This window comes from Schistocerca gregaria, chromosome 2 (genome assembly GCF_023897955.1).
Source record: "Schistocerca gregaria isolate iqSchGreg1 chromosome 2, iqSchGreg1.2, whole genome shotgun sequence".
Classification (NCBI taxonomy): domain Eukaryota; kingdom Metazoa; phylum Arthropoda; class Insecta; order Orthoptera; family Acrididae; genus Schistocerca; species Schistocerca gregaria.
In genome coordinates, this window is record NC_064921.1 from 328,594,746 (window position 1) to 328,620,506 (window position 25,761).

The 25,761-nt window shown below is 41.5% G+C and overlaps 1 protein-coding gene across 1 annotated transcript in view; it reads left to right on the forward strand.

Moving 5' to 3' along the window:
* LOC126336979 (NEDD8) overlaps positions 1-25,323 on the forward strand; it is a 39,450-nt gene extending 14,127 nt beyond the window's left edge. The window contains exon 4 of the mRNA XM_050001213.1: positions 24,682-25,323. Within this exon, the coding sequence (XP_049857170.1) occupies positions 24,682-24,772 (91 nt within the window). The 3' untranslated portion in view covers positions 24,773-25,323. The remainder of the gene's footprint in view (positions 1-24,681) is intronic.
* The last annotated feature ends 438 nt before the right edge of the window (positions 25,324-25,761 follow it).

Here is a 25,761-nt window from a genome sequence, read left to right on the forward strand (position 1 = left end):
CAGTTGATACTATTGGCGTTGAAGGTGGGGGGGGGGGGGGGGGGGGGCGAGGGAATGTGGCTTATAGTGAAATACAGGATACAAATTTTGTGTGTGTCGTCTTTTTGCCTCTTCATGTAGTTCAACTGAGGTACTGGTTGCAAGTGTAACGTACGTCCATATCTACATTTTCGTTAGCAGTGTTTGTTAGCAGCATAGGTCAACGGAAGTTTTGGATACAAATATTATGTACATAGCTCCTTCAGCCATCGGTGGTACTATCTATGTAAGAACAGACTATTAGTGGTAGCAGAGGCAAAAGAAACAACACATGTAAAATTTGTATCTCGTACTTCAGTTAACCAACCTAGTTCAACTGAACAACAGGATATGAATGCTAACGAAAACAAAGAAATCGGCGTACGCTAAACTTGTATCCCGTACTGCAGTTAACCAATACAGTTCAAATGAGGTTCGAGATACAACCTATATACATGTGACGTGAGGTATTCTATGCTACCAATATTTCCATTGATTTTCCCCCTTCATTTTCCACAGAAATAATAAGATACAAACATGTGATATCCTTAACGTGAAAATACTACTTGTCTTGATACATGTCAACTATATTTTCTGTCTCCTGTATTCCTTTGTTTCTGAACAGTCTTGTTTGCTCTTTCATCTGTGTAATAAATGCTCTCTTGCCAATTCTGATGTCATTGGTCAAAGCTGACGAGTTGTATCCCTTGCTTCACTAGACCAGGAAACTGCACAATTGCAGCGGTAATCCAACCATTACCATGAATAGCAGCATAATTATTTGTAAGTATAAAATCAGAACACACCCACAAAATATGGATGGCCCTTGCTGAATCACTTGCACTCCAATTTCACCACTCGTAGTAATTAATATATCATCAATGACCTCATGCACCATCATCACATTATTGTGACCAAAATTGAAAGATGCATTCTTCAGCAAATAGTTTCTGTCTAGTTTACAAGAATGTACGCCTACCAGAAAAAGTTCTTTGGGAACATCAGAAACTGTCACGAACATCATATTGGGAAGGGGGGGAAGTTGCTATATTCTCTCCTGTTAAGTCTGAAAACAGTTCACAATTTTGCATCCCCCTGCAGGTCCGGGGGTAAGAATAGGCCTGAGGTATCTGCATATCATAAGAGGTGACTAAAAGGAGTTTTGCACACTTCAGCCTTTACGTGATGGTCCCCTGAAGGGTTTGAGCATCATTCTTCAAAATTTTCCCAAGAGTGAGCCAATTGCGGAAGGGCGCCTTACATGGTGCATTGACAGCCTTAGCCTTCTTTCTCGTCGGCTCAGTCTCCATCTGTGGGGTGAGGACACCTTCCTCGGTGCGTTTTGCACCATGCACTACTACTTTGCACCTGATATCCAGCATGGTAATAAGTCTGTTGTGGTGGGGCCGCCATGTGCCCTGTTGGTTCTAGCCCCCCGACGACAAAGGGATCGCTCTGCTGATACCTGCACCATTAACTCCCCACGTTTACCAAGGGGTAGATGCCCATCCCCCTGGGACATCGGAACTCCCAGCAATGGCTATCCTGCCAGGTGGCCTTTGCTTTGGCTGGGTAGCACCCATGGGGAGGCTCCCTGGTCGGAGCGGGTGGTATGAGGGCAGATGACGCATGATAGAATAGCCCATGATCTCTTGCTGGTGGTGAAGCACCAGCAATCTCTAGGTGCTCTTTAGAGTGCCCCCGGCGTTAGAGACCCTTGGTGGTCGCAGGAAGTTGCTGAGGCAATTAAGGAGCATCGGCGAGCACTACAGCAACATAAGCGTCACCTTTTCCCGAAGCACCTCATAACCTTTAAACTGCTCCGTGGTCGCATTTGCCAACTTACCGAACGACTGAAACAGGAGTGTTGGAATATATGTCTCGGCCATTGGGTGCCACACGCCACTTTCCCAAGTCTGGTCAAACATCAAATGTCTTTTCGGGTACAAGACTCCAACAGGTGTTACCATAAATGACATGTTATCTACCGACGCAAATGCGATAGCCGAGCACTTTGCTCGAGCCTGTGCGTCAGTTAATTGCCCCCAGCCTTTCGCACTCTCAAATGGCGGCTGGAAGGGAAAGTCCTCCCATTCACTACATGCCACAGTGAATCCTATAATGCCCCATTTACAGAGTGGGAGCTCTTCAGTGGGCACATTGACCCGACACAGCTCCTGGGCCTGATAGGATCCACAATCAGAAGATTAAACATCTCTCATCTGACTATAAGCGACATAACGTTGTGATCTTCAACTAGATCTGGTGCGATTGTGTCTTTCCATCGCAGTGGTGGGAGAGCATCATCGTTCTGGTACTCAAACCGGGTAAGAAACGCTTGTGGATAGCTATCGGCCCATCAGCCTCACCATCGTCCTTTGTAAGCTGCTGGAACATATGGTGTGTTGGTGGTTGATGGAGTTCTGTGGCCTACAGGCTCCATGTCAGGGCAGCTTCTGACAGGGTTGCTCTCCCATTGATAACCTTTTCTCCCTAGAGTCTGCCATACAAACGACCTTTTCCAGGCGCCAACACCTGGTTGCCATTTTTTTTAACTTTTCTAAAGCATACAACGCAATATAATATCATAATATCTTGCCACATTGTATGAGTGGGGATTCCAGGGCCCACTTCCTATTTTTATCCAAAACTTCCTGTCACTCTGTACTTTCCGTGTCCAAGTTGGTTCCTCCCATAGTGTCATCCATATCCAGGAGAATGCAGTCCTGCAGGGCTCTGTATTGAGTCTCTCTCTATTTGTAGTGGCCATTAATGGTCTAGCAGCAGCTGTCAGGCCCTTCGTCTCACCTTCTCTGTATGCAGACGACTTCTGCATTTTGTACTGCTGCTCCAGTAGTCTACAGGGAGCCATCCACAAGGTGCTGTCATGGACTCTAGCCCATGGCTTCCAGTTTTCTGCCATGAAGACATGTCTCATGCATTCCTGTGGGCGTCACACCGTCCATTCGAAACCAGCACTTTACTGTAATGACGATCCACTCACAGTAGTGGAGACCTATCGATTCTTACGTCTGGTTTTCGACGCTCGTTTGACTTGGCTTCCTCATCTTCGTCAGCTTAAATGGAAGTGTTGGCAGCACCTCGATGCGCTCCATTGCCTTAGCAACACCATCTGGGGTGCAGATCCTCCACGCTGCTGCAGCTCTAAAGATCCCTTGTTCAATTCTGCCTTGATTATGGGAGTGTGATTTATGGTTTGCCAGTGCCCTCAACATTGTGTTTGCTCTACCCGTTGCACCAGTGTGGAGTTGACTAGCGACAGAAGTTTTTAGGAAGAGTCTGGTGACAAGTGTACTGGTGGGGGCCGGAGTCCCTCCATTGAAGATCAGACGAGCACAACTGCTCGTCAGTTACATTGCACGCATTCATAGGTCTCCTGAACATTCTAATTACAGTCTTCTTTTCCCAACCATGGCACTTCACCTCTCATATAAGTGTTCCAGGTCAGGGCTAATGGTTGCAGTTTGCATGCAATCGATTCTGTCTGAACTGGAGTCCTTCCCTTCACCATCTCTCCTCGAGGTCCATTCACATACACCTCCTTGGTGTAGCTGTAGGCCAAAGCTTCGTCTGGACCTTTTGCGTGGCTCTAAAGACTCTGTTAACCCTGTGGCTCTTTGCTGTTACTTCCTCTTGATTTTTGAAGTGTTCTGGAGCTCTGAAGTGGTTTTCACCAACGGCTCAATGGCTTTGCCTTTGTCCACAGAGGCCACATTGAACAGCATTCCTTGCCCGATGGCTGCAGTTTATTTACTGCAGAGCTGGTGGCCATATCTCTTGCACTTCAGTATATCTATCTGCTCATGCCCCGAGGAATCTCTCTCTCTCTCTCTCTCTCTCTCTCTCTCTCTCTCTTTGAGCAGCCTACAAGCTATCGGCCAGTGATACCCTCACCATCCTTTGGTGGCGTCCATCCAGAAGTTCGTCTATGCCCTGGAACGATCCCATCGTTCAGTGGTGTTTGTGTGGACCCTAGTACACGTCGGCATCCCAGGCAATGAACTTACCGACAGGCTGGCCAAACAGGCTACGCGGAAGCCACTTCTGGAGATGGTCATCTCTGAAAGTGACCTGTGTTCTTACTTACCCCACAGGGTTTTTCGGCTTTGGAAGATGGAATGGCATAACAGTACACACAACAAACTGCGTGTCATTAAGGAGACCTTGAATGTGTGGAAGTCTTCCATGCGGGTCTCTCGCAGGGAATCAGTTGTCCTCTGCCGGCTCCGCATTGGCCACGCTTGAGCAACCCATGGTTAACTCTTTCACCATGAAGACACGCCTTAGTCGGTGTGGTGCCCAGTTGACAGTGGCCCATATTCTGGTGCACTGTCCCACTTTGACTGCCCAGCGATGAAATCTTGGGTTACCAACTCATTGCCACTCATTTTAGCTGACAACGCCTCATTGGCTGATTTAGTATTAAGTTTTATTCGTGATGGTGGGTTTTATCATTTGATCTAAGTTTTAGTGTATGTACTTTGTCTCTCTCTGTGTCCTCCACCGTAGTGCTTTTAGGGTGGGGATTTGAATGTGTTGCAGAGTGGCTGGCTTTTCCTTTTTATTCTCGTGCTTGGCCAGCCACTGTAATCTGTGTTCTTGTTTTACTCTCTGCTGTTTCTAGCATCTCTGTAGTTTTCTTGTCCCCTTTAGTTCCTGTTACTGTTCGTTGCCTTTCCTTGGTTCTTGTGGTTTTTTCCTTTCTTTCTGTTTTGTGTTTTATGTCTCGTCCGTTTTATCATCACACTTGTGGCATTGTTTTATTAGGAACAAGGGACTGATGACCTCGTAGTTTGGTCCCTTCTTCTAAACAAACCAACCAACAGTCTTGCATTTTTATTTTTTTTTCCCTCCCCCTAAACAAAACTTGAATTTCGAAAATATTGTAGCACCGGTAACAGATGTGAAAGTGTTTGACAGGAGATATATTTGAGGATCTTAAAGAACAGGGAAATGTCAACTCACTTCCTTTAGTAAACAACACTACAAAATGTTGTTCATTCTCAGACACTGTAATGACATGAAATTTTGAGATAGTGTGTCCCACTCAAATGTCTCTGATATCAAGGACCCAGGAGAGAGAAACCACAGTAGATAAGACAATGAAAAATGCACCACATTGTAGAGCATCTCAAAGAACTTATATTCCCACATCAGAAGTGCCACGTATCGTCTCCAGAGTGCAGCATGGCCGCATGAAGTGAAAATGGTGACTCCACAGCAGCGCACGCAAGCAGTAGTGTAGTTTGCTGAAACAAAATCGCCCGTTACTGTGCAAAGAAATTATTGTTGTGTGTGTGAATGTGATCCACCTGATATGAAAACAGTTAAGGAATGGTATAGGAAGTTTCTGGCAACAGGAAGTGTTCTGAAACATCTGGCGGTGCATGTTACGTAGTTTCAGAAGAGACATGGAGGACAACAGACAAACATTTCTCAGAAGCCCAAACAAGTGAATTCGTGAAGCATCTAGGCAACTTGATGTACCTCGATCAACATTGCATCATGGTGTTCACCAGCGTCTTTATATATGTGCTTATAAAGTGCAAATTCTGCCACATCTGACGACAAACCACACCAACAATAATTTGCTGCGGATATGCTGCAGCGTATTGATATGGATGCCAGCTTCCTGGAAAGATGTTTATTCTCAGATGAGGCAACCTTTCATATATCAGTAAAGGTTAATAGGCATAATATTCGGATTTGGGGTTCGCAAAATCCACACGTCATTAAACATGTTTGTGATAGCCCTAAACTAAAACATCTGGTGTGGACTAATGCTCGACAGGATTGTTGGACCATTCTTCTTTCTGGAACAAAAAAAATGGGTCAGTGTATCTGGACATTCGAAGCAGTTTGTGTACCCTCAGATACAAGACTTGCAACATCATTTTTCAACAAGATGGAGCTCTGCCGCATTGGGCAACTGCTGTTGGAAGTTTCCTGAATAGAAAATTTCCCAATCGTTCGATTGGACACGGAGGACCCATTGCCTGGCCACTATGTACACCGACGTTACGCTGCTCGATTTCTTCATGTGGAGATTCATGAAGAACTACGTGTATGCGACCAAAGTGGATGATATCCCTATGTTGCGACATCGTATCACAAATGCGATTGCAACAAAAACAGACAAAATTTTATAAATAAGTTGGCAAGATATTGAATATAACTCGATATTCTTTGTGCTGTACAATGTGTTGCATTTTTCATTGCCCCCTGTAGCAGTAGCAGTCTAGGGTATATAAAGCATTTTGGCGCAACATGAGAGACAGGGCACTCAGTGGCTTAATGCGGAAGTGGACCAATTTATCTGACATCCAAAATTAAATGATCATTGGCTTTTGTGCCAAGAGTGGAAGCATTTCCAAAGTGGTTAAGTTTTTGAACTGTTTGTGTGCCACCAAAGTATACCGTCATGGCAAAATGGCGGTACTTAGGACTGGGTTGAAGCAGCTGTACCATGGACCATAGATGACAGGTGGAAAATGGCTGCAGTGATGAATACATGTGAATGGAGGTGCAGTTGTTCAGCAGCTGACCACCTAAATTAACCAAGGGGCTACAAAGTCTACTAAATAAACGTTAAGGGATCGTCACTGTGTATAGGCCTCCGAAGCAGGTGTATGGTTTGTGCACCCTTGCTGATTCCTTTTCGTCAGTGACAGTGGCTGGAATTTGATTGACATTACCACAGTTGGACATCCACTGGGTGGTGACATGTGGCCTTCTCAGATAATAATGTTTTATACTCCGTCGGACTGAAAGCAAACACCCTGCAACAATTGTCAGAAGGGTCCAGGTCAGAGGAGGGAGTGTTATGGTCTGGAGAATGTTTTCCCTTGGTGGTCTCATCATTCTGGAAAGCACAGTGGATCAACACAAGTATGAGTGGGGACCATGTTCACCCATATGTGCAGTTTGTTACTCCTCGGCACAATGACATCTACCAAAAGGACAGTGCAACATGTCGCACAGCTCACAGTCCACCTGCATAGTTGAAAGAACACCATGATGAATTTACCACACTGTCCAGGCTACCGAACTCACCAGATTTAAATCCAGGGGAGAATCACTTGGAATATATCAGTCAGGCCAATCAGACCATTGATCCTCAAGTGAGAAAACTAGCACGTCTAGTCATGGCACTGGAGTTGGCATGGCTCCCATCTCTGTCAGTATCATCAAGAACCTCATTAACACTCTTTCTGCGTGTCTCGCAGTGGTCCACACTACAAAACTTGGTTTTTCATGCATTTGGCAGGTGGTCAGTTAATGTGGCTGGGCAGTGTAGTAACAATAGAACTACACTATGAAACACAGATACAGACTCATATTGTCAGATTATCTGGTTTCTCATTTAAAAGATGGAAAATATGCTTCCTCTGACAGACGAAATCTTGGTGCAAGTTCAGAGTTGACGTATTCTTATAAAGATTAAATCATTGTCCCACTTTCTTATTACTTTTTACTATGATGAATAATTTGCAAAATCTAATCATTATTGTCATATTGTTTAGTTTTTTCTGATTGCTAATTAGACTTATTCTCTGGATACTTTCTCTAACACTGCTTGAAATTGCTAGTTAACATATTCAGAGTTTGTGCCCTTGTTAGGCATTACTCCAAGCTGGCACAACACTTTTCCTGCACAGTTCTGGGAATAGAAGTTAACTGGTAGCTAACCCAGGTTTATACAACTGCCCCATAGGCAAGGAGCTAGAGATGGCCTAAAGTTTAATTCACACGTGATTAAATAGAATGTCAAAGCATTCCACTATGCATTTCAAGTGAGAGCATTCACACAGACCGTTAACAGAAAGGAATGGGACATCAGTGAATGTTTGTCTGGAAAAAGATTGTCCTGACATCATGTCTCCTCCTGCTAAATTTGGAATTAACATAACAAGTGAAAAAGTTGTTGAGGGAGAAAAATAAGTTTTCTATATTGGGTACTTAGAAAGAAAGAAAGAAAGAACACAAGAAACGGCCAAAAAAACTGTGCATGTTGCTTTATAAACATTGTGTGTTCCACTTCTCAGCAGTTGGCTACATATTCCATCAAGAACATCCTTTATAATTTTTGTGTTAGCCATTAATACAGTTTATCATTGCTAGCTCCTTCATTCCAATACTACATTATGACTTTGTGTATCATGGATGCCATCTCATAATATAGGTTTCATTGTTCATTATTGGGCTAGGTGTAGTGGACTTGACTTGATGTTCTGCCAACTTCCACACCACCATTTGATGGTGACATCACGTGCCGTTTCATAGACATATACGGCGAATCAGTCTTAAAACACTTTTCCCGATCATTTATTGCACTTAATAATAATTTTTCAGTGGCCTATTTTTGCTGTTATTTGTAACAATGAAAAATAACAATTTTATGACTGTACTCCTCTGCACTAGTTCAGAAACAGTTGCAGCCTTGGTAGCAGCAAACACTGCATTACCTGTTAGTGCAAATTCATTTTGGAATGTATGCTGTGTATGGTAATTATCCACATACTGTAATTTTAAAAAAATGTATGTTCAACAGCACCTGTTTCCATGTCAAATTATTGCCTTTTAAGAGGTAAACTCAAAAATGATTTCCGTAACCTCCAAACTAGATGGAACCCATCGCGGTGTTCAGGAAAACCTTATTTTGTGAAACTATTTTTACACTAAAGCCTTCAGGTACATACTGGGAAAGGAAGTTTTATGTTTTATAGGGAAAAATAATTCTTTGAAGAACTGTGTATGAAAACATTATTAAAGAAGAAATGGATGTCATTGAAAAAAATAATTCTTAGTTTGTATTTCATTTTTTATGCTGTGCAAAATTACATTTTGAATATTTTTCATTCAGTGAAATTTTGCTTTTCAAAGTGTCAAGTCATTTAATTTGTATAGTTATTCATTAATAAGCTGACAGATCAGTGTACGCTGTGATTGTTAACAATCTGGTGATCCGCAAACGAATCATTTAGCGTGCATTGCTGCACCAGAATGTTTGTTACAGAAATATTTTTTCCATTTGTGCGAGTATTTTATTTGCGACAACATGAGTTTAAGCAACACACATTGTGTAACACCAATAACATAAACCACACCTACTGCTTGGGATATATAGTAAGATTATTGCTATCTGTCAGGTTAGTTTCCATCACCAGAAAAACGTTGCAGTATTCATTGGTTGTTTAACGTAATCATTCACACATTAAATCACAAATGTAATAAAGAAGGGCAGCATGTTTTCATCCAGAATCTCAGTATCATCACCTTTAATATTGTAATCTTAAGTACAGCTAACAATTTACCCATCCACTGTAGCTATCACCTTTGGTAATCGGAATGGTTTCCATTCCTTTGTCTGTAACTGGAAGATCTCTACTTTCCACTCTCTCCACTTGAATTTGATCTGCCTAATGCATGTATTCAGTAACTACATGGCAGATAATTTGGGGTCGAGAGATCTCTTTCAGAAACACGAGACATATTGAATTGCTGTTCATTTTCTGAACAAGTCACTCGCAATGTGGTCCGTACTGCATCTAGAAATGAAAAGTATTAAATTAGTCTTTTTTTCTTGATTAATGTAAGTGTTATTTAAAGTGTGTACTTGCTAGTTAATTACACTCACAAATCAGCAGTCTCATTTTAGCTCACCCATGAACAAAGAAACTAATACTTCTTCAGATCGGGTCGGTCTGAAACAGCAGTGCAAACTACTCCAGTAAGTATTATTGTCACATTTCTATTACCAACAAAGGAAATTCTTGGATGAAATAATGAAAGAAAGGCAAAAACTAACCTGTAGCTGACTGACATGTGGTTCATAAAAACACAATGTGGTGCATAGAAGCACACAAGATTTATACTTACTTTCAAGCTCTTGTTCTTTCTCGAAGTGAAAGTGTAAAAAGACACCCAAACGTGTGTATGTTTGGACCATCGTAAGACCATTGATTAAGGGAGAGCACTTGCCTTTCAGATGAAGGGGTTAGAGAATACCACATAGGGTTAGGAGGTGTAGTAAGAGGCAGGTCTTCAGACAGATAACTCAGTGGCTGCACAACAAGAAAGTGATAAGCAGGTTGGTGGAGGTTTAGGCTAGGGGGACTGAGAGCATAGGGTATGATGAAGACAGAATTCCCACCTGCGTAGTTCAGAGAAAATAGTGCTGGAATGGAGTATCAAAATGCTTTAAATAGTGAAGCAGCTGTTGGTCATTTGTCTTGTGGTGCACAGCATGTTCGGCAACTGGATGGTCAAGTTTGCAGTTTGCCACAATTTGACGGTGGCCATTTATGGAGTAGACAGTTGGTTATGTGTCAGCCCACATAGAATGTTGTACAGTAATTGCAGCATAGCTAATGTATAAAATGGCTGCTTTAACAAGAGGCCGTGCCTTTTACAGGGTAAGAAATGAATGTGACTGGACTATGATAGGAAGAGGTAGGTAGGTAGGTAGGTAGGTGGGTGTATGGGACAGGTCTTGCACCTGGGTCAGCCAGAAGGGATAGGCCCATAGGGTGCAGGATTGGAATAGGAATGAGCAAAGACATTCTGTAGGTTGGGTGATCAGCAGAATGTGACCTTGGGTGATGTGTGAAGGATATCCCTCATCTCTGGGCATAGGTAGTCAAAATTCTGCTGAAGGATGTTGTTGAGCTCTTAAAGGCCAAAGTTATACTTGATCAGAGGGACAATCATCTGGCCTAGATGATCTGCTTACAGATGAGCTGGATAGTATACTGACAGTCGGTAAAGGCGCTGGTAAGGTTATCAATATATTTAGGCACCTCCCTGTTGGTGGATGGTGCACTTGATATGAACACACTTATTTTTGGAACCACCTGAGAGGTGGAGATAAACATCTAAGAAATAGGCTTGTTGAAATTAACCTGTTGAAAACCCAGGATGGAATATAAAACCATTATGGAAAAGGATAATTGCTACTCAACATGTAGCGGAGATGCTGAGTCGCTGTGCACATCTGCGACTTAGCATCTCTGCTATAAAGTGGCTTGTTGTGTTGAGGAGGACCAGGTGAAGCCATCTCCACCTTCTCCTTTCCTCTACTCACTCACAACCCCCCACCCCACCCCAGTCCCCCACCCTGTCTATGCCCTTTCTATGTTTTACTCTCTGAAATCATTTTGTCTTGCTGTGCAACACTGAGTTATCTGCCAAAAGACCTGACTCTCTCTGCTCGCTCCTCACCTTGTGCGTCCTTCCGTACCCCTCCCCATGTCAGTGAAAGGTAGCTGTCCACAATAAGTGATAATCAACAGTCTTGCAGTGGGTGTTTGCGTGCGTGTGGGTGTTTGCGTGCGTGTGGGTGTTTGCGTGCGTGTGGGTGTTTGCGTGCGTGTGGGTGTTTGCGTGCGTGTGGGTGTTTGCGTGCGTGTGGGTGTTTGCGTGCGTGTGGGTGTTTGCGTGCGTGTGGGTGTTTGCGTGCGTGTGGGTGTTTGCGTGCGTGTGGGTGTTTGCGTGCGTGTGGGTGTGTGTGGGTGTTTGCGGGTGTGGGTGTGTGTGGGTGTGTGTGTGTGTGTGTGTGTGTGTGTGTGTTTCGCTAGAGAAAGAGTAAGAGCTCGAAAGTTAGTGCAGGTAATCTTTTCTGCAGCATGTTTCTGTGCATCAGTCAATCAGTGAGTGTGTTCCCTTAATTTTATGTATTGTTCTATTACCATAAATTTTAAAGCTGAGGGAAGAACAAATTTAATCAATAATTACTAAGGGCTGTTTTGTTGGAATAAAATTTTGTCTACAGAGCATATCCATTTCTCATGTAATTGTTTGTCAGGTAGTAAATTGAAAACACCAACTTTTGGACCTGATGTTTAATTATCTTTACAGACAAGAACATAGCATATTCTTCCCAGGACACGCTAGCAGGTAACTGATACATAAGTTGGACACATGACATTGGATTTAACAGTGCTACTTTTAGTGGTCATAATGTTGTTAACAGTCATAATAACCTAAGACTTCCATGGTAACATGAAAGCTCTAAAACAGACGGTATGTGGATTTCTTGCCCACACCTCTGGTAGTACTATGTATGGAGTCAGCAATCAGATTGTATTCAGATTTGCAGAAAAAAAATTCTTTATAGCCAGCATTCATTCTGTCGAAAGTCACGTGATTAAGGTATAATTAAGGCCTAATGTTTGCAAATAAATGCACTGCAAATTTAGAACATAATTTCATCAATAAAACACTTAAATCGTGTTCAAAAGTTTCAGGGATTTTGTACACACCGTTCTTAGGTGGCTTTATGATTTTCTTTCTATATCTGGAATGAATAAGGCAGAAAGCTTAGAAGATATAACTGCAAGGACATTTCACTTGTCTGCACAAAGTGTCACATTTCAGGGCCATAGTGTGATAATGGACCACCTCTGAAATTGTGGTAGTGTTGCAATTTGGTTATGAGCTTGCAATACCAATGAACGGAAATGCCAAATGAAGGTTGTGGTAACAAATTTATATTTAGCGTACCCTAACGTTTACATTCACACTTTGCATTCTAAAAACTATGTACATACATCACACACAAACTATGAAAAATGCAGGAGTGAGTCCAGTGTGTAACTTCTACCCAGCTCAGTTGCACACTGCCTGTCATTTTCACCCCTCCTTTTCTTCCAGGTGGAGGAGGCCACCACATTTTTAGGTTTTGTACATACCTGGATCATATTGGCGAATCTCGAGCAGTGGCTTTGATAAATTAATTCCTGGTATGCATAAGTGAAAGTGACTAGACCATCATCAAATGTGGAGCAGTAACATGCAAAAAATTAGCAGTTTATCACACTTCGAAATAATTTTCAGTAGTGATATTCTCCAGTTTTGACAGTATGGTATGATTATCCTCCATGTCATAGGTGCTAGTAGTATAGTTTCCTATTGTAACTATTATGAAATAAGCAAAATTGCTTGAAGAGTGATATAATCTGGAGGAAATGTCACAGACTGTCGTAGATTAAAACTTATCTGCACATTTAACTTATATACTGGTGGCTGGTGCTCTCTCTCTCTCTCTCTCTCTCTCTCTCTCTCTCTCTCTCTCTCTCTCTCTGGAATGTATCTAGCAAAATGTAAACAGTGTTACAAAAAAAAGTCGCAACAATCTGTTTGATGATGGCACACGCTGTGCACTTTGCTCAGTTTATAGATACTCCTATCCGATCCTGTTACAGTACAGCACTGTAAGAGATGTCACAGGTACCTATTAGAGATCAGAAAAGTATGGGTCTAATGTCGAGGATTACACACAATAGAAATCAAGGCACCTCTGTTACGTCAATGCCTTCCATGAGTATGTTAAGTCTGAGAACGGTGGTCCTGCAGTTGCTTCATACTCAACTTGTTCTGTTGGTGAATCCTAATGGAGTGGTAGTCGTGACACACTATGATTCAGAGTGCACAATATTGTTTTAAACTAGCACTGACAGTGTGAAATTTCTGATTGTTAGAATCAGATGGCTGCTGACAAAGTTGTTTATGATTAGATTGTGGAGGGTGAGAGAGACAATGTAATTGATGTAGTTTATACAATTGGAAGTGTAATCCATTAGAAGCCTGTAAGAAGTTTGATGCTATAGTCCACACTTCAGTCGAAAAACACGCAAAGTTCATCCAATGCAAACAAAATTTTCTTCTTTATCCCACCTCCACCATGAGAGAACACGTATGGTCCTTCAAATGAAAACTGAGCAATGAGTAACGGCATTGTTATGTCCCTAAGATAAAAAAAGTGTGCTATTTTCTTTTGGTTATTGCAATTTGGATTTATGGATTAATAGAAGGTTGGTTAGCTTAGCACTCATTTCTGTAACTTTTTCAGAGAGCGCTGTAAATTTATTTTAAAAATGAATTACCATTTAGTTGTGTGTGTCTGTCTGTCTGTCTTTTCTTTTCTCACTGAGGCAATATGACGACACAGAAGCTGAAAATGATTTAAAACATAGTTTGGAACCCCACTCATGATGGTAGTATGGTGGAACTAATGGCAACAAATAGACCTTACCTTTTGACAATGACCACATCAACTGGTATCAGTAAACAGCAATTGGGGCAACAATGATTACCAAAGTAGAGGGGGCCTTGATGCTCTTTGGCAGGTTCATGCTTGGCTACCACGGGGCTCCAGTCATGGAACAGCTTTTCCCTTCCATGCTGCATGTCTGTCCTCTTGCTGTTCTTTTTCCCCCTTCCTTGGGAAACATGTCTGGGCTTCTCTCTCTCTCTCTCTCTCTCTCTCTCTCTCTCTCTCTCTCTCTCTTTATGTATTTGCATTTTTGGTAGTCAGTATCAGAATACTCTACATTGTTCTTTGTTCCTTTTTCCTTTCTTTGTTCACCTTCACCAATCCTTCCTCTACTATGGTGTTTGCGGTTCCTCTTTTTCTTTTTCCTTCCTGCGTGCTCCTGAAGGCCAGCCCACACTTCTGATGTGTTACAGGTAACTGGGTCAGCAGGTAGGGTTTGCACATATCCCCTGGTACAGGCCAGTCCCAGGGAGAGGTGATTGCCTGAGCTGCTACCTTCCCAAATTGCTGATTGATTTCCTCTGTCAGGTGTTTGGGAGGTGTGACTTGAGGCATGAAGAATCACCAAGGGACGTGCGCCCCCTTCTGATGGGGGCTCCCAGGTGGAAGGAGCTTGCCATCGGAGACGCTGGTAATTATGGGAGAATTTCTCACATTGAGCCCATCTTCTTCACAGCCTATGGCTATGAAACGCAAACGGATTGAGGCTAACGATTCAAAGACCCTCCCAGCTGCACCAATGGTCCTTGGGGTTTCATGTACTGAAGACGGTCAGTCCTTCTCTACAATCAAACAATTTATTATTCGGAAAGATGTTAATGCAATTTCAGGCCCTGTGAAATCCTGCTCTCATTTATGCAATGGCCTTATGCTTTTGGAGACTATTTCTGATTCTCAAGCACACCAACTGCTTGCACCTTCGCTCCTCACCAACTCGAAGACCCTCTTCAACGGTGTCACTTGATACCCTCACCCGGCAATCCTCCGTGTCACCAGTGCACACTACCAACCAATTTTGTGCCCTGGACTCTGCAGGCCATCAGTCGGAGAATGCTGATGCTTCTGTAGATCTCATGGAGCAGGATCCTCCTGCCTCTGTGCCCTGTAGCAGTGAATCTTCAAAGGCTGGCTTTCGGCAGCTGCCAAGGTGACACTCCTTCCTTCTTTCTTTTGTCATATTGACTCTCATCCAGTGGAATGCTGGCAATGCTCAATCCAGCAATGATGATTTTCGACTGCTCTTAGAATTGCAGCCCACTTGTTCTCTGCCATCGAGTAACAAAATTGCGTCCTCAAGTCCGCTTTCAGCTCTTGCATTTCTTCCCAGTCTGTTGACGACGGCATTCCATCTCAGTGAGGGAATCGTGTTGCTCATAGGGGATGATGTTCATAGTCAACCCATCTCCTTGACTACCAACCTTCAAGCTGTTGCAGTTCGCCTTTTCCTTCCTCACTTGACATTTCCTCTTTTTACCTTTTACATCTCTCTGTCATTTGGTGTCACCATGGCAGACTTCCTCCAGCTTATTGAGCAGCTACCTCACACCTTTCAGCTGCTCGCTGGCTTTTAATGTGCACCATCCCCTTTGGTGTTCTCCCAGAAGCTGTCAGAGAGGTGCTCTCTTGGCTGATTTTCTCAGTCAACTTAATCCCTTCTGCACAGCCCAGCTTGCCCATCGTCTCGAGTAGCCCATTGTCTCTGATGTGCACTCGAGTGATCATTTTCCGTGTGCTATCCATTTGCTGCTTCCTATCACACCTACATGCACACCCAAATGGCAGCTTACTAAGGCTGACTGAAGGCTTTACTCCTCTGTGGCGACCTTCAACGAACAACATTTCCCCAGTTGTGGTGACCAGGTAGAATATCTTAAAAACGTTATCCTTACCACTGCAGAACATTCCATTCTTCACACTTCCTCTTTATCACTCCGTGTCCTGGTCCCTTTGTGCACTGAGGCACAATGCAATTCGCTGGCAGAAACATGCTGTCTGTGTTTTAAACAATCATTCTATGATGGCAAACTGGATTCATTATAAGAAGTTGCGTGCACAGTGTCGTTGCATTCTTCAGGATAGCAAAAAAGCTAGCGGGATTTCATTCACTAGTTCTTTTGACAATTCCACTCCTTCTGACGGCTAACTGTGACCAAGATCCATTCCCCGATTTCCGGCCATACAGTAGCAGACAATGTCGTCGTGGATCCTAAAGCTATCACCAACACCTTGGGCCGCCATTTTGTGGAGATTAAGAGCTCCTCCCACTATCGCCCTGCCTTCTCCTCCATCGCAAACGAGTGGAGGCGGCTTGGGCAATACCCTTCCCTTCTCAGAATTGTGAGTGCTACAATGCCGCCTTTACTATGAGGGGGCTAGATTGTGCTCTCACTTCATCCTGATCCTCCACCACAGTCTCTGAAGATGATAACATCAGATTTTGCAGCACCTTTCTCTTGTGGGCAAGCGCTTTCTGTCATATGTACAACCACACCTGGGAAGACAGCACATTTCTCAGATGCTGGCGTGAAGCCACTGCCATACCCATACCTAAACCCGGTAAGGACAAACACCTTCCTTCTAGCTACTGCCCTCTTTCTCTCACCAGCTGTGTTTGCAAGGTGAAGTTACATATCATTCATGCCCATATGGTATGGTGGCTGGAGTCTTGCTGTGGGAACAGTCTTCGTCCCCTCCCATGAGATTTCATCTTAATTTTTCTTCAGGGCACTGATGACCGTGATGTCGACTGCCCCCTCAACCCAACTCATCGTCATCATCCTCATTATCATCATAGAGCCTCGCAATTTACTAATCACTGCATAGTGTGGATTTCGAATGCACCGTTCTGCAGTTGACTGTCTCGTCACTTTGTCCACTCATCTCGTGAATGATTTTCTGCATGAATCCCAGACTGTGGCCATGTTTTTTCGATTTGGAGGAAGTGTATGATATTTGCTGGAGGCCTTGTATCCTCTATACTCTCTCTGTGTGGGCTTCCATAGCTGCCTGCCCCATTTCCTTCAGGAATTTTTAAAAGATAGTTTTCAAGGCATATGTGGGTTTTACCTTGTCAGACACCTTTATCCAGGAAATGTGTTCCTCGGCCCAATCCAGAGCACAGTCTTCTTCGCTATCGCCATGAACCCTATAATGCCCTGTCTCCCACCAGGCATCTCCAGCTCCCGCCTTGTCAATGACTTTACCATCTATTGGAGTTCTCCAAGGACTTGGCTCCTTGAGCGGGATCTTCGGCGATGTCTCGATCATCGTTACTTATGGAGCATTGACAATGGCTTTCACTTTTCCACTGAAAAGTGTTTATATGAATTTCTGGTGATGCAGTTGGTTTCTTCCACCATCCTTACATCTTGGGCCTGTTGCTCTTCCGCTCATTGAGACTACGAAATTCCTGAGGCTTGTGCTCGATAGGAAATTTTCTTGGTCCTCTCACAAATCTTACCTGGTAGCTTGCTGTACACGGTCCCTCAATGCCCTACATGTCCTCAGTCGTACTTCCTGGGAGCAGATTGAACCACCCTCCTCCATTTGTACTGGTCCTTTGTTCATTTGAAACTAGAGTTTGGTGTTTCATTTATGCATCTGCATGTCCGTCCCTCTTACACCATCTCAATCGTATCCACTATTGTGACATCAGTTTGGCCCCTAGTGCCTTTTACACTAGCCCAGTTGAGTTTGTATGCAGAAGCTGCTGAACTACTGCTGTCGCACTGCCGTGACTTTCTCCTCGGCAGGTACGCATACCATTTGTCCGCCATGCCTGGCCACCCATCCTATGCCCGCATCCCTTGTCTATGTTACCTCCTGGAGTTAGCTTTCAGCTCATGCTCCGGCAGCTTAACTTCACACTTCCTGCAACTTTCCCAGTAGATGTAAACTCTTCACCAGCTTGGCATTGTGCAGTGGCCTGTGTTCACCTTGGGCTTCATTCACTTTCTAAGGAGACTACTCCAGCCTCACTCTATCGCCTTCAGTTTCACAACCTTTGCATGGATCTTTACGACAGTATCTTTGTGTACAATGATGGCTCTCAGACTGACCTCGGTGTCATGTGTGCCTTTGTCATTGATGCAAACATTTTTTGGTATTGGCTTCCAGAACAATGCTCAGTATTTACAGTAGAGCTCTTTGCCCTGTATCAGGCCATGCAGTACATATGGTGGCATAGACTTTTCAATTGTCGTCTGCTCCGCCTCTGTGTGCTGTACACGGTCCATTCCTTAGTGTAACTGGTCCAGGAAAGCTGTTACTTGCTCACTCTCGATGGAGCAACTGTGATGTTTAAGTGGATATCTGTTCACATCGGTCTGATGGGAAACAAGGCTGCTGACTCTGCTGCCAAGGCTGCAATCCTCGTACCTGTGTGTGCTAGTTCTTACATTCCCTCTGATGATCACTGTGTTGCCACCTGTCAGGAGCTGGAGTCACATTGGTATCACCCCTGGTCCTCCTTTCATGGGTCCTCTCTCAGCAGCTAGGATGACCTCCTTGTGGCCCTCTGGCCATGAGGAGATCATTTTAGCTAGGTTGCGAATGAGGCACTGCCTTTTTAGCCATCACCATTTAAGTGGTGTTCCCCACCATTTAGTACTCATTGCGTTCGAGCTTTGACGGTCCACCATTTGCTGACACAATGCCCCTTTTTCAACCACGTAAGTTCTCATTTGTGTTTGCTGTCTGAATTATTGACTGTTTTAGCAAACGATGCCAGGATTGTCGACCACGTTGTACTCTTTATCTGTCACAGTAATATGACCTACATTTCTCTATGGCGCGTTTTATAGACCTTCCTCCACGTCCCTGATTTTAGCTGTCTCCCTTTCCAATGATTGGAATTAACGTGTAGTCGTTTGTGATCTACAGTTCTGACATGTCTTCATATGACCCTAGTTGCCTATGCAACCAAAACAAACAAAACGAAGTACAAAGGACAACAAAAACAAGCAGAAAGTTATACATGTTCAGTAAACTACGTAAAAAATCGGTAGTGTCGTAAATCGCTGAAGAACTTGAAACACTCAGCACAGGGCAGGAGTATGTAGAGGAACTGTGGTTGAAATTTAAAAGAATAATTGACATAGATAGTGACTGACTGGATAGATATGTACCCAGTACAACAGTCCATAATGAAGGGGACTTTCCATAGTCACCATAAAGAAACTTCTAAAAAAAAAAATAGACTAATGCATTATAGGTGAAAAACAAAGCATAGGACTATAGACAGACATGCCAAATGAAATGTTTGGCTGTCAAGAGAGCAATGCTTGGTGACTTCAATGACTACCGTAGCAGAATATTGTCAATTGACTTTTCATAAAATCCAAAGAAATTCTGGTCTTGTTGTTAGAGACACCAGAAATAGTATCCAGTCCCTTGTGAATGAGATAGGAACTGAAATTAATGGTAACAAAGAAAATCTAAAATGCTCACTTTCATTTTTAAATATTCACTTAGAATTGAAAATCCAAGAGAATAGCCCCAATTTAATCCTTATATTACTGAAAAGGTGAGTGAAATAAGTTTGTGTAAGTGGTGTTGAGAAAAAGCTGAAATTGTCTAAACTGAACAAAGCTCCAGGGCATGGAATCTCTGTCAGATACTATACTGAATTTGTGGCTCAGTTAGCCCCTCGTCTAACTATAATCTGTTGTAGATCCCTTGAACAAAAAACCATGCTCCATAGTTGGAAGAAAGCACAGGGTGTAAAGCGTAGTTCACACCCATCTACGGGAAGGGTAGAAAAAGTGATCCACAAAACTACTGTCCAATGTGCTTGACATTGATTTATTGTAGAATCTTAAACATATTTGTATTTCAAACTTAATGAATGACCTCTTCAATGTCAACCAACATGAATTTGAAAACATCAATCATGTGAAAACCAAATTGCAACTTTTTTTCACAAATCATTGATAGCTTTGTATCAAGGCAGTCAGGTAGATGTATTTCTTGATTTCCGAAAAGCATTTGACTCGGTATGTCACATACGTTTATTGCCAAAAGTTCAATCGTATGGGTATCAAGTGAAATTTGTGACTGTATTGAGGGCTTTGTGGCAGGGATCCTGCAGCATTTAATCTTGGATGGAGAGTCTTCATTGGATGTAGAAATAAATTCAGTTGTGACCCATGGAAGTGTTTTGGGACCCTTGCTATTTGTGTTGTATATTAATGACCTTGTGGACGATATTAATAGTAACCTCAACTTTTTTTGCAGATGATGTAGTTATCTGCAATGAAGTATTGTTTGAAAGAAGCTTCATAACTATTTAGTCAGATCTTGATAAGATTTCAAAATGACTTGAAGATAGGCAACTTGCTCCAATTGTTGAGAAATGTAAAATTGTGCACTTCACAAAACGAAGAGAGGTAGTATCCTATGACTAAAATATCAGTGAGTCACAGATGTAATCGGCCAACTCTAACCAATACCTGGGTGTAGGGATATGAAATGGTTTGATCATGTAGGCTCAGTCAGGGTAAAGCAGGTAGTAAACTTTCCTTTATTGGTAGAAAGGCATTGCTTACAAATCACTTGTGTGGCCAGTTTTAGGTTATTGCTCACGTATGTGGAACCCATACCAGAGGGGAGTGACATGGGATATTGAACATATACAGAGAAGGGCAACATTAATGATCACAGGTTTGTTTGACCTGTGGGAAAGCGTCATAGAGATGCTGAAGAAACTGAACTGGCAGCCTCTTGGTGGTGGTGGTGGTGGTCTGCAGTCTGAAATCTGGTTTGTTGCAGCTTTCCATGCTATTCTATCCTTCGTGAGTGTCTTCACCTGCGAATAACTACTACAACCTGTGTGTCTCCAAATCTGCTTACGTTATTGATCTCGTAGTCTCCCATTAAAATTTATACCACACACACACACACACACACACACACACACACACACACACACACACACACTTCCCTCCAACTCTAAACTAGTGATCTCTTGGTGTCTCAGAATCTGTCCTATCAACTGATCGCTTCTGTTGGCCATGTTGTACCATAAATTTCTTGTCTTCCCAATTCTATTTCGTACCTCCTCATAGTTACATGACTTACCCATTGAATCTCCTGCTTTCTTCTGTAGCAGCAGCACATTTCAAAAGCATCTGTTCTCTTTTTGTCCAAACTGTTTATTTTCTATGTTTCTCTTCCATACATGGTTATACTCCAGACAAACACTTTAAGAAAAGACTTCTTAAATCCATAATTGATGTTAGCAAATATCTGTTCTTCGGAAATGCTTTTCTTACCACTGCCAGTTTACATTTTAGATTATCTCTGCTTTGGCAGTCATCAGTTACGGATTTAAATGTATCATTTCCTAATCAGATTCCCTTAGTATCACCTGATTTAAGTCTACTACATTCCATTATCCTTGTTTCGCTTTTGTTGTTGTTCGACTTATATCCTCCTTCCAAGACACTGCCTTTGATTGTGTAAATCATGGAATTCTTTTAGATAAGCTAAATCATTATGGTTTGAGTGGGGCAGTGCACAAATGGTTTAATTCATACTTAACTGGAAGAATGCAGAAAGTTGAAATAAGTGGTTCGTGTAATGTTAAAACAACAGCTGATTCCTCAAACTGGGGTGCTATCAAGCACGGGGTCCTACAGGGTTCGGTCTTAGGTCCTTTACTGTTCTTGATATACATTAATGACTTACCATTCCACATTGATGAAGATGCAAAGTTAGTTCTTTTTGCTGATGATACAAGTATAGTAATAACATCCAAAAACCAAGAACTAAGTGATGTAATTGTAAATGATGTTTTTCACAAAATTATTAAGTGGTTCTCAGCAAACGGACTCTCTTTAAATTTTGATAAAACACAGTATATACAGTTCCGTACAGTAAATGGCACAACTCCAGTAATAAATATAGAATTTGAACACAAGTCTGTAGCTAAGGTAGAATTTTCAAAATTTTTAGGTGTGTCCATTGATGAGAGGTTAAACTGGAAGCAACACATTGATGGTCTGCTGAAACGTCTCAGTTCAGCTACGTATGCTATTAGGGTTATTGCAAATTTTGGTGATAAGAATCTCAGTAAATTAGCTTACTATGCCTACTTTCATTCACTGCTTTCGTATGGCATCATATTCTGGGGTAATTCATCGTTGAGTAGAAAAGTATTCATTGCACAAAAACGTGTAATCAGAATAATTGCTGGAGCCCACCCACGGTCATCCTGCAGACATCTATTTAAGGATCTAGGGATCCTCACAGTAACGTCACAGTATATATATTCCCTTATTAAATTTGTTGATAATAATCCAACCCAATTCAAAAGTAATAGCAGTGTGCATACCTATAACACCAGGAGAAAGGATAATCTTCACTATGCAGGGTTAAATCTGACTTTGGCACAGAAAGGGGTAAATTATGCTGCCACAAAAGTCTTTGGGCACCTACCAAACAGCATCAAAAGCCTGACAGATAGCCAACTAACATTTAAAAATAAATTAAAAAAATTTCTAGATGACAACTCCTTCTACTCATTGGCTGGATTTTTAGATATAAACTAAGTAAAAAAAAAAACCTTAATCATTAGTGTCATGCAATATTTTGTGTAATGTAATTTCTTGTACAGACATCTTTTATTAACCTGACACGTTCCACATCATTACGAAGTGTCGTATTCATGATCTATGGAACAAGTATTAATCTAATCTAATCTACTGCTCTTCAAAGTCCTCTGCCATCTCTGACAGAAGTACAATATCAACAGGAAACTTCAAAGTTTTTATTTCTTCTCGCTGGACTTCAATGACTACTCCAATTTTTTGTTTGTTTTCCTTTACTGCTTGCTTCACTCAGTTTTCAACCATTGCCTCCTTTTCATCCAAAACCACGTCCACATCTTGGGCAAAGCCTACTGATAGACACAGCTGATGCACATTGACTTTCTTTCCAGCCCTGAACGTTATTTCCCCTAATGGTTTCCATTAATGCATTCTTAACATTTGAGCTCCCAATAAATAGAAAACCCCTGCACTATGTGCCTCCTAGGACCCTGCTGAAGGAACAGCCACCTTTCCACCCGCAGGCCAAAAAGGCAAGACCAGTCAGTCAGTGTCCACATTGGCCCTCTGCCTCAAGCAATGCACATGTTACCAGATGAAGCAAAGCTACATTTGCCTATGTAATTACTTTCCAGAAAACCTTTTGTTTTCATGTAAAAAAATTAAAAACATTATTTTGGGATGTGTGCATGTTCTTTATTATGCATTCATTCTCATTTGATTTTGAGGAAATTATTTTGTTAAAAAGATTTTTTTAAATCTTATATTGTGACATCATAGCTTCATAATGAAATGTTCTTTTCGGTGTTGCCAATAGTTATTTTGTTTCTTCGAAGTAAAATAAAATGCCACTTACATTTTGAAAAGTTTTTTACTGGCCATTTTACATTTGGTCTGTTTCGTGGCATGCATTGCTATCTATGAAATACAGCTAACATGCCAGAAATTGTTTTTGGTGCAGAGGGACAGCCATAACTCCTCATTTTCAAGAAAAAAACATGAGATATATTGCAAGTTATCCGTGACAAGGTTTGCACATAAGTGCCACATGCAAGGCTATTGCTTTCTGATAATCAGAGTGCAGATCTACCACATGTTTCTCTTTTTCATATGCTACCAGTACTAGTCGAAAAACCTTACTAAAATGAAAAGATACCGGGACTCGTCAGCTGATGTTGAGTGTGTGTTTTTTCCAACCTATGCTCCCTGATTTAAACAAACTTTGTGACAGGCTCAAAATGAAAGTTAAGTTCCTGTTACTTCTGAATGAGCAGCTGCACAAAACTGAGGACACCACCTCAGGATTTCTATTATCATGTGCTTCTTCCATTGCTTGATCAATATCGTCCACCCTTTCACAGAGTTCACCACCCACTGCGACTTTAACAGTGGTGACTGATCTGTCTTCAAATCCAGCAATGCCTCTTCTTAATATTCCTCAAGCTGAATCATATGCTACTATGCAAATTTAAACAGTTTCAGAAATACTATTGTACATTTATTAATAACTATTAGCTATGTAATTACTATGTGGTTTTACTAAAAATAAACTTTTCGTAGCAGCATTCGTAACATCACTCTTTAACACTTGCACCACTTACCATATTATAATGAATATTTTCTCAGTAGAAGTGGCAAGTCGAAAATTTCTGTCTTGCTTTGTCAAAATAGCTGGTACTAAGTGCTCCAAAAATAGGAAACTGTCAGGACTCATTCTGTAGAATTTGTGTTATTTGTGGGAGAGCTTATGAGAAACCACAGCTGAACTATTTTTGATATTTATAGCATTTTACAGGTGCACCCTGTACATCCTTATCTCTATAATTTTTGTTCTTTAAATAAAAAAGGGGGTAAAGGAAAACATACAAAAGATGATTTTTTGAAACTTGGAAAAAAATGTAAAAAGTGTAGTTTAATGTACTTAATTGTCCATGTTAAGAGAAAATAATGAATAAACATCAATTTTTGCTTGTCGTGCCCAAATAAATATGTTCAGTTGAATACTTGTAGCTTTGACAACTTACATTGTATCTGTCGTTTCAGGAATGATGAAAAGACTGCACAAGACTACAAGGTCCAAGGAGGTTCAGTTCTACATTTGGTACTGGCACTCAGGGGTGGTGCAGAAGCTTAAATATCTTCTATGATGGTGGAAATGTATGGAATTTAACGCTGAGACTGTTATGGTGAACTCACCCATAATGAGAATTAAGTTTTTATGTAATGGCAATATGGAAAAAGTGTAAACTTATTTGTACCATGTTCAGTTTTCTTGGAACAGTGCATGCTATATTTGCCTTAAATTTGCAGACAGCCCTCCTGGTAACAGAAATTTGTATTTCTCCTGAAACACATTAAAATTTATTTTGGAATAATATGAAAACTTTATAGCCCAGGATATTTGAACTTAGTTTTAATAATTTTAATAACTAATTATTTCAAATGTTCATAGCTTTTATGTGAAAAAGAATGGGAGAACATTCTTTGGTTGTATATAAAGCTGTTTGTATATATTTATTAATTACTTTTTATTTTTAAATGCTCTGTTTTGCATTTAATGTATGATCTGGAGAAAAGATTTAGTACAGACAAAACCAAAATTCGTTGTTGAAAATATTAGTTATCCGATAATGACCACTTTTCAAAAGTGTAAAGTTGTTAATTAAAATTAATTCTTAAAATGTATTGGTTAATTTTTTTCATTCTAAAGCATGATGGTGACTGAAAGAGTGTTGAAACATGAACTGATGTTCAGAAGGTAATATTAGTGAAGTAGTATGCTCCAAATACTATAATATGATACCACCATCAAACCTCAATATAATTACAGTTCCCAACATAGTTTGAAAAATTTGGTAGTGAATCTCAAATAGTTGAGTATAAAGTTGTAGTATGGAACATTCAGGACAAAATATTATCAGGTAATCTTTTAATTTATATTAGGTAACCTGCTTTACCCATTAATGTCATAATATTTTTAATCATTTGCTAATAAGTTTCCTTCCATGGTATGTTTAACTGTCCATATTGTGCAGGTAAAGTTACGTGCCCTCTGCTCAAATTGCAATTGCACTTAGTGCTATGATGATACCTTTGAGGAGAATACAATCAGATTCCTTCCTT